Consider the following 9,155-nt stretch of genomic DNA (forward strand, 5'->3'; position numbering starts at 1 on the left):
CAGAATATTTGCTGAGATTCTATTGAGAACAGAGTGGAACATTAAACCCTTAAGGGATTAAAAAAAAAAAAAAGACCTATAAGGTCCTCCTTATTTGAGTTATCAGGGGCTGTGTATCATGGGGTGACAGACAGATCGAACAGACAAACGACACACACATACTAAATACTTGCTAAATAAGTGTTCACCTAGTGGCACCCCTACCACTCGGCCTGCCCTGGTGGCGCTGAGTGCCTGGCACAGAAACACTTGCTAGCGGAATGAATGATTGAACGATTTGAATGGACAGAAGAAGGGATTCAGCAGGTTGCCACATTAGATGAAGCAATCACAGCATCAAGTGACGTTAGTGTATTTATTCTGGCGGATCTTAATTTGTGAGCGCACACTATTCTTTAAGGGCCCTCATACAGGCAGGAAGCTCTGGACACAGTTTCAAAGAAGAAAAGAGAGCCTTCCACGCCTCGGCCGGGGGCGGGTCGCGTGCAGACCCGGGGTTAAGGCGAGCGGGGCTGGAGGCCGCGGGTCCCGTGTCCGCGTCCAGGTCGGCCTAGGCCTCCTGTGCTATAAATACAGCGGCCCACATGCTGCAGAGACACGGTGTTCCCTGCACTCGCGGGACAGATAACATGAATTTGCCCTTTAAATGTCCCAAGTAAAGGTACAGCCCCTAGCCCACCCCTGCCTCCCGGAAGCGCCTTCGCCCCCGTTGCCCTCTGCAGAAGAGGGGGCGGGCCAGGAGGCGGGGTTCCGAGCATCTGTCCAGCCAATGAAAGGGGCGCGAGGGGCCCCGGGCCCCCGCCTCCTCTCGCGAGAGCCTGGGCGGGTTATATAAAGAGGGCGGAGGGGCGAGGCGAGTGGCCCCTTCGTGTCGCGCAGGGTCTGGAGCAGGGGAAGCCGGGGCTGCCCGGGCGGAGACAGCGAGAGCGCGTCTCGCGGAGGCGGTGTGCGCCCGGCTGTCACCATGAGCGATCAGGCTCTGAGCTTCCTGAAGGACTTCTTGGCCGGCGGCGTGGCCGCTGCCATCTCCAAGACTGCTGTCGCGCCCATCGAGAGGGTCAAACTGCTGCTGCAGGTGAGGACCTTGCGGGCGCGGTGAGCGGGGCGCGGGCGCGCGAGACCGGGCGCGCGGGGCCCTGGCGAGCCGCGGGGCTGCCCCCCAGATCCGCGCTAGGCCCCGAGCCCGGCGCACGGCCTGCACGAAGGGGAAGGTGCCCTCTGCGCAGACAGGTCCAGCGTCAGTAGCGGATTCCTGGTGTCGGGTGGCGCCCCGCGTGCGGGTGTCTATATATGGAAACCCACCCCGAGTAGGTTGCAGCCAGCCAGATCCTGCTCCGGGGACAGCGCGGGCACTCAGGCCTCTTGGGTCGGCCTCACCTCTTGATTTTCAGAGCCCCTTGCACCCTCTTCTCAGCATCCACCTTTTACGATTAACAACATCGAAATAATTAACTACTCAAGATTATTACGGTGTCCAGTGTGCCATGGTGTAGCCATTATTCTATTATTCATTCATCTTGCTATGACCTCTGTAAGACAGATACTGTTTCCCCCATTTTGCACATAAAGAAACAGGTCTTGAGAGACCAACACTTTTCAAAATAAACTCAGATGGCCTTATTCATCCTTTGCCCAAATCTTTTCCTCCCCAGCCCTGATCTCTGAATGGCTTGTTCTCATCATCTCACCGCCCCCCCTTTTTTTTCACTTGCCCAAAAAGCAAGGATCCCTCCATGAGGAATTGGGCATTCTCAATTTGGGAGTCAAAATGATCTTGTTATTACAAGAAAAAACCCCAACAAATGGCCCTCAGCAACAAACCCCTCAATACTTGATTATTTGGATATGCTTGGAAAATGTCAGGCTCCAATGCTGAGTGGATTCCTTCTTCTTCTGTTGGAACACCTACTACTCAGAGACTGTGTCTTCAGGGAGACTAAAGAGAGACGGAGAAATCCTCACCTCCTGCCCATCATATCTGTCAGATCAGAGCAGGTGTCCTTTGGGCCAGGGATCTTTAATTATTTCTGTCTCCCAGTAATAAACCCCTAGTACAGTTCTGGCACCTAGGGAAAATGCAGCAAATCAATGTCTCCCTTTACGTAATCAAATCATCCTTTTCAGTGTATTTTGGAGCAGAACTGTTTCTCTCAAATGCCCTGGTAATTGAGGCAAGACTGGGTTTAGGGGACTCAGTGTCCAAGTAGCTAAGACTTCAGTTTACTCAGTTGTTCATTTGATTTCCCCATACTTTTTAAACAAGGAAATCAGGAAGCACAAACCTTCTTGTTCTCCTGCCCTCTTCTCTCGGCCCTCCCTGTCCCCCCCATCCCCCTCCTCCCCCGCCCCTCTCCCGTTGCAGGTCCAGCATGCCAGCAAACAGATCAGTGCTGAGAAGCAGTACAAAGGGATCATTGATTGCGTGGTGAGAATCCCCAAGGAGCAGGGCTTTCTCTCCTTCTGGAGGGGTAACCTGGCCAACGTGATCCGTTACTTCCCCACCCAAGCTCTCAACTTCGCCTTCAAGGACAAGTACAAGCAGATCTTCCTGGGGGGCGTGGACCGGCATAAGCAGTTCTGGCGCTACTTTGCCGGTAACCTGGCCTCCGGTGGGGCAGCTGGGGCCACCTCCCTCTGCTTTGTCTACCCGCTGGACTTCGCTAGGACCAGGCTGGCTGCCGACGTGGGCAAGGGTGCCGCCCAGCGGGAGTTCACTGGTCTGGGCAACTGTATCACCAAGATCTTCAAGTCTGATGGCCTGAGGGGCCTCTACCAGGGTTTCAACGTCTCGGTCCAGGGCATCATTATCTACAGAGCCGCCTACTTTGGAGTCTATGATACGGCCAAGGGTGAGAGAAGGGTGTCAGGGGGCGCAGAGCTGAGAAGGATGTGTGCAGAGAGGATCCTGAGGGGTGTCTAACTCATAAAGGACTTTGTCCTGTTAATCTCACTTTCCCCTAGTCCCTGGGCTAAACTGTGGAGGTGGTGAGGTGGGGATCAATAGCTGGGGGACTCTCCTTGTCCTCTCCTGAACTACCCTGGGCTTGAGTTACTCGGAGAGGGCAAAGGGGGTGCTTGGCTCCTTTTATCAGTTACCAAGTTTAACTTGGAGCCACTTCAACACGTCCTGTGCGCGGGGCACCACTCGGGCTTTGCGGGTCCAGGGAGGGTTGGCAGCACCAACTTGTGTTGGCTGCTTGGTTACTCCTGAGGCACCCCTCGCGGGGCAGGCTTTTCTGGAAAGGTGGGGCGTGGAGTTGCGGTGCCCTGTTCTCCGTCCCCACCTGCTTTTTGCTCAGCTGCTCGGAGGAGGAATCGCGTCATGGCCATTTGGCTTGTTGGCTCTGCCCACAGGGATGCTGCCTGACCCCAAGAATGTGCACATTATCGTGAGCTGGATGATTGCCCAGACTGTGACGGCGGTCGCGGGGCTCGTGTCCTACCCCTTTGACACTGTCCGCCGTAGGATGATGATGCAGTCTGGCCGGAAAGGGGGTAAGCCCGAGACCCACGAGAATCTTACTTTTCTGCTCAAGGAGAACGCTAGTCAGTGCTCTTTACAGCCTGCATTCTTCTCAGTTGTTAGAATTGAGATAAAAATTTAAGAAAGATTGTGATGAATCCTCCCTAATGTTCTAAACTATTCCTTTAAAGATTTGGTTTGTTTTTATCAAAGAAGTAAGAACACTGAAAATGGGATATGGTTTGGTTCACCTGGTTTGTGAACTTAACTAGGTAGCTAGCATCATAGAGGCCTTAGGCCTTTTTCCCTTAGAGCCTGGGTGCAGAAATTGAAGTAATCAGCTGGTTTATTTTAAAATGTTTCTTACCTGGTTTTACAAGTATTATTGGGGAGAGTGATTTAGCTGGGGGAGAGATGGCCTCCAGAAGTTTGTGGCAATAGGAAAAGTTTTGGCTTCAATAGGTTGAAACGTAAGAAATTGCCATTGTAACAGTAAGAAACACCGAGTATAATTAGTTTCATTTGCTTCAACCTAATAATTGTATCTCTTGCTTTGTAAGAGTATAATCTGAGATTGGATCTCAGTGTTCTCATCAATAATAAACAGGACCCCCCAGCTTAATACTTCTGCTTCCCCGTGCTCCCTTCCTGTTTCTCTTTTTGACTTATGTGAATTCGCTGGTTCATTGCCCCAGTTCTTCACTTGATCTTGAGTTGAACTAGGAATCTAGAGACCCTCCCCAGTGGTTATGCGAGGGGAGGCACTGTCCCATTGAATGTGCTTAGAGCTGGGCAGAAGACTCAAAGTGACCTTTTATAACACTGAAAACAAACTCTGCAGGTGTCTTTCAGAGGAAGAGTCTCTTTCCTCCGGAATCATGGAGCCCTTACCAACAATGTTTGTTTCCACAGCTGATATCATGTACACTGGGACAGTGGACTGCTGGAGGAAGATTGCAAAAGATGAAGGACCCAAGGCTTTCTTCAAAGGTGCCTGGTCCAACGTACTGAGAGGCATGGGCGGTGCTTTTGTATTGGTATTGTATGATGAGATCAAAAAGTTTGTCTAATGTGATTAAAACTCGATTTCATTGGTTCCAGATCCATTGTGTGGTTTAATAGACTCTTCCTAAGGGGAAGTAAAAAGAAAGATCTGGGACGAAACCAGATTGAAAGGAATACCTCAGAGGGGGGAAAAAAAGCTTAAGTATTCATTAAACCACAAATGTATTTTGTATTTATTTTACATTTAAATTTCCACAGCCAATAGAAGATAACTTATCATACTTATATAATTAACTGAAGAACTGATCATGAATAACTTAATGTGAAATGTCAATAAAGACCACTTAATGCATGTTCTCTATTTTACTGAATTCTTATTAACTGCCAAATGGATTAAAAGCATAAGACCATAAATCTTATTTTCTAGCATGACTCATTTATATAACTCAGTGGACAGGCTTCTAAATATCAGCTATTACACTGTGTTATCATGTGAACACCTAGAGTACTTCAGAGTTATGGTTTTAAAACTGAAATAGGTTATGTTCTTTCTCTTTACCTTACACCATACTGCACAGCCTCTTAGTGGTAACATGGATTGTGGCTTCCATAATCTCACCATATTTTATGCAATTTTCACACAGTCTTCAGGAATTCTGAGATTCCACTAAAAGCTTTAAATCACAGTTTCAGGAGCTTTGCATGGTTAGGAAGTGCTATCAGTGCCTTTAGAGAACTGTGATACTTGGAATTTTATGACAGGTGGACAGTAGTCATTGAAATCAGTTAGCAAGCTAGCACTGAAATCTGTTGGATCCTGTGGAAGATACAAAAAGGCAGAAGTCCATTGGGAAAAAAGGCAGAAGTCCATTGGGAAAAAAAAGCTTAAGTGGGGTTAGGAGAGAGGTGGGACTTGGCATTGTTACATAGTGTAACATTTAATAGCAGTACAATGAATCTTGGCTGAGGAGAACTAGAAGCCAGAGGGAGCTGGGCTGAAGGATAGAATAGGCCTTGAGAGAAAATAACTAGACTCAGATACATGGGTGTAGAAAATCTCTGCCAGCACTTCTTTTCTGCAACAATTTATCAAGACCTGGAGGAAAAGTCAGTTTGGGACTTCACTCTGGTAAGTCTGTGAGCCAGAGGAAAACAAGGACAATTACACAATGGAAAGTAAGCATTTTGCGTCCAGAAGACCACACGGTTCATAGGGTCCTCGCTTGCTGGGAGTGACCTGCGTACACAAACCCCTACGTGTCGGGTGAAGCCTGAAGGGCAGGCATGTGCCTTCGCGGTCCTGACAGGTGGCTGAGGGGTGCCTCTGCATGCTCTGTTCTTGACCCGCCTCCTCCCCAAGTTCTCCCACCTTCTCATTCCTGCCTCCCCGGTTTAAAAAAAAAAAATTGGCTGCCTTGTTCTCCTCCAGTAGCTAAGGTCTGAGTTTTGCCACGTCCAAGGTTACATCCATCTTAATCTAGCAGTTGTCTCTGCCAACAGAAAAGGCCAACAGAGAGCCTCTCAAGCGCATCAAAGCCAAGTCGCAAGTATGGGTCATTAGGGGCCTTTAGATACATGTCTCATTGGCTTTCTATCCTAAAGGTGATTTGAAAAGTCCAAGCTCTGCTGCTGATGGAGAGAAAAGAGGGCAGGCTAGTAGGACAAATGCTTCTGTGGAGTGGCTCTCTAGAGAAGGTCAGCCCTAAGTTAGCGCAGGGGGAGGGAGGGTGGGGGTGTTGGGGGCCGATATGGAAGCAGGTGGGCAGTGCGAGCAGTGGAAGACCCCTGGGCCCTCTCTGGCAGGAACAGGAAGTGGAGAAGGGGATTCAACATTTACTTAATGGTGTGATTATCTCCCTTTTTCGTGTGACCCACAAGTCAGCCTCTCCCATGAGTGTTAACCTCCGTGCCCTCAGGAATGGATGTATAAGGAGCCTGTGCAGTCAGCCTTCACCCCAGCTCCTTTACGACCCGGAGCCCCCAGGCCCCTCAACCTTGGATGGGCAGCACCTCCCTGGACTGCCTTGTCTTTTCAATCCCCTCACTGAGGGTCCATTCTCCCAGGAGGTGTGTGAAAGTTGTGGAGATGCAGCTGGAAGGCTGAGAATTGGAGAGTGATTCTGAGAGTGTCTGGGGGGTGGGGAGGGAAGGGTCACACCTCTGGGTAGCCTCCCGAAGCAGGAAGAGAGAACCAGGGACAGGGCAGCCCCTGCAGTCCTGGAGGCCGGCTTTCAGTTATCTCATCCCTTTAGCTGGATATAGGAGACTGGAGATTGTGAGCACCCCTGCTGCCTGCCGTCAAAAGCAAAAGTAAATCTCTGGAAGAAAATACCACCTACAGCAGGGGTCAAAAAACTTTTTCTCTGAAGGGCAAGGTAGTAAATAGTTCAGGCTGTGTCGACCAGATGGTCTTTGATAGGGCAGCTCTGCCCTATTGCGACAGCGCCCTGGACTAGATACGAACCCAGGGTGGCTGGTCTGCAAAACTTCATGTACAGACACTGAATTGTGCACTTCTTAGAGTACTGACATGTCACAAAATATTCTTTTGATTTTAAAAAAACACTTGTAAAGGCCACAAAAATGGGCTCTGGGCTGCTGAATATGGCCAACAGGCTGTAACTCTCTGTACCCTGATCTAGGGCTTCACATTTTTCCTACAATTTTTCATATAAACATAACCAAAACCACAAATTAAATTTAAAACAGCCTATAAAAATACATTCTAAAGAGCCACAGAGTAAAATGTGAAAATCAGAAGAGATATTCAAAAATGTTTTGACCTTGATAAAAATGGGGTCCTCCCTGGTGGTTCAGTGGTAAAGAATCTGCCTGCCATTGCAGGAGACTCAGGTTCGATTGCTGGGTTGGGAAGATTCTTTGGAGGAGGAAATGGCAACCCAATCCTGTCGTATTCTGGCCTGGGAAATCCCATGGACAGAGAGGAGCCTGGCAGGCTACACTCCATGGGATTGCAAAAGTCAGACATGACTTAATCACTAAACAACAAAAATACCATGTTATCAAAACTTGTGGTAAACAGCTAAAGCTATGCTCAGAAGAAACTTACAGCCTTTGATGCATTTATTAGAAAAGACAACAACAACATTAGAAAAGAAGGGCTGAAAATCAGTGAACTATACGTCCGTTCCAAGTTTTAAAAAATGACACCAAATTAAGCCCAAAGAATAAAGCTGGAACTAAATAACTTAAATAACAGAATTAGTGAAAAAGAGGCAACCAACAATGCCAGGTGAACTGCATATCTAAGTGTGAAAGGTAAAATTTCCAGAAGGTAATAAAACAGCATTTTTTCAAGTCCTCAGGTAAATGAAAATTTATAAAATCCAACATTTAGAAAAGTACTAATCATGCAAGAAAAGACCGACAAACTGGATTCTGAATAGAGACACAGAACATTAAGACTGTATTATGGTGGTTCCAGAAATATCTCTAAGTAGATTAAAACAGTCAGCAGAATTTTAAAACCAAGTACAAATTTCTGCTGTAATGTAGTCTGATTTGCTAGAGCTCAAATATACTACCAGCAGGAACTACTCAGTGATTTACTCCAATGGCACTATTGTTATTTAACCCTTATCAAAAAAATTCATAATGGTTTAGCAGCAAGTTTTAAACAGAGTATTTCTTATCATTCATAATACACATCATACATATGGAATGTTGATGTGAACTTTAAAAAAAACACTCATTCAAGCTATAAGTGTCTACTGTATTCAAGCTATAAAAGAGTGATTTCCTGAAGGACTGTTGCCGAAGCTCCAATACTTTGGCCACCTGATACAAAGAGCCCACTCACTGGAAAAGACCCTGATGCTGGGAAAGACTGAAGACAAAAGGAAAGGGGGGCAGCAGAGGATGAGATGGGTAGATAGCACCACAGACTCAATGGGACATAAATCTGAGCGAACTCCAGGAGATAGAGCAGGATGGGCGGGCCTGGCGTGCTGCCGCCCACGGGGTCACCGAGGGTTGGACACGACTTATCGACTGAACAACACTTGTAGCAACATAACAATTATGATGTGGTTTAAAGAGATGATCGAGAGTGTAATTTTAAGCATTTTCCCACATAAACATCATACTTCCAAAGATATAAATAACTAATATCCTCTTTTCAATTTCATTCTCACTTAATTCTTAGTCATGGAGGCATGTAAAAATTATTATTCTAATTTTTACAATGGGAACAGGAAGACAGTGCATTTGAGAGACCGACACAGGATCAAAACTCAGTTATCTTTGATTCTTTTCTTCACTGTGCCCAGGATGAGTTCTTCATGCCTAAAAGACATTATGGTAGACTCGGAAATTAAAAAAGAACGTTGATTTTTAAGTTTCTTACTATCTTTATTCATACAAATAAAGTAGTCATGAGCATGAAGCACATTTTCTTGGATGGTTTACAATCATTTATATAGGTTCCAACTTTGGCATTTAAGATATTAAACATTTTATGAATTTAATTATTAAAATAATAGAGTAACTTAAACTTGTGTCCCCAACTTTACGTTGGTCATAATACTTTTCATAGTGTGCAGGATTTGAATTTGAAGATGAAAGTACACACAGATATCTATCCCAGTGACCTCTTTTTAAAGTTACCTAGATATCCATTTTGGACATTTGGGTTAATGGGCTGAAAACAACTGCATTACACACTACA

General features: G+C 46.7%; 1 protein-coding gene across 1 annotated transcript; it reads left to right on the forward strand.

Annotated features, from left to right (window-relative positions):
- The first annotated feature begins 847 nt into the window (after window positions 1-847).
- SLC25A4 (solute carrier family 25 member 4) lies at window positions 848-4,565 on the forward strand. Its single transcript, XM_019953478.2, has 4 exons — window positions 848-1,075; window positions 2,363-2,849; window positions 3,355-3,495; window positions 4,376-4,565. Exons 1-4 carry the CDS (start codon window positions 965-967, stop codon window positions 4,531-4,533), a joined length of 897 nt encoding a protein of 298 aa, XP_019809037.1. The 5' UTR covers window positions 848-964; the 3' UTR covers window positions 4,534-4,565.
- The last annotated feature ends 4,590 nt before the right edge of the window (window positions 4,566-9,155 follow it).

This window comes from Bos indicus, chromosome 27, assembly GCF_029378745.1.
Source record: "Bos indicus isolate NIAB-ARS_2022 breed Sahiwal x Tharparkar chromosome 27, NIAB-ARS_B.indTharparkar_mat_pri_1.0, whole genome shotgun sequence".
Taxonomy (NCBI): Eukaryota; Metazoa; Chordata; class Mammalia; order Artiodactyla; family Bovidae; genus Bos; species Bos indicus.

Bases quoted from the DNA above. Each gene is read 5' to 3' on its own strand.
- SLC25A4 (XM_019953478.2), top strand. From the start codon at position 965: ATGAGCGATCAGGCTCTGAGCTTCCTGAAGGACTTCTTGGCCGGCGGC. The intron at 2,850-3,354 runs GTGAGAGAAGGG...CTCTGCCCACAG, and splicing joins AGTCTATGATACGGCCAAGG to GGATGCTGCCTGACCCCAAG. The intron at 3,496-4,375 runs GTAAGCCCGAGA...TTGTTTCCACAG, and splicing joins GCAGTCTGGCCGGAAAGGGG to CTGATATCATGTACACTGGG.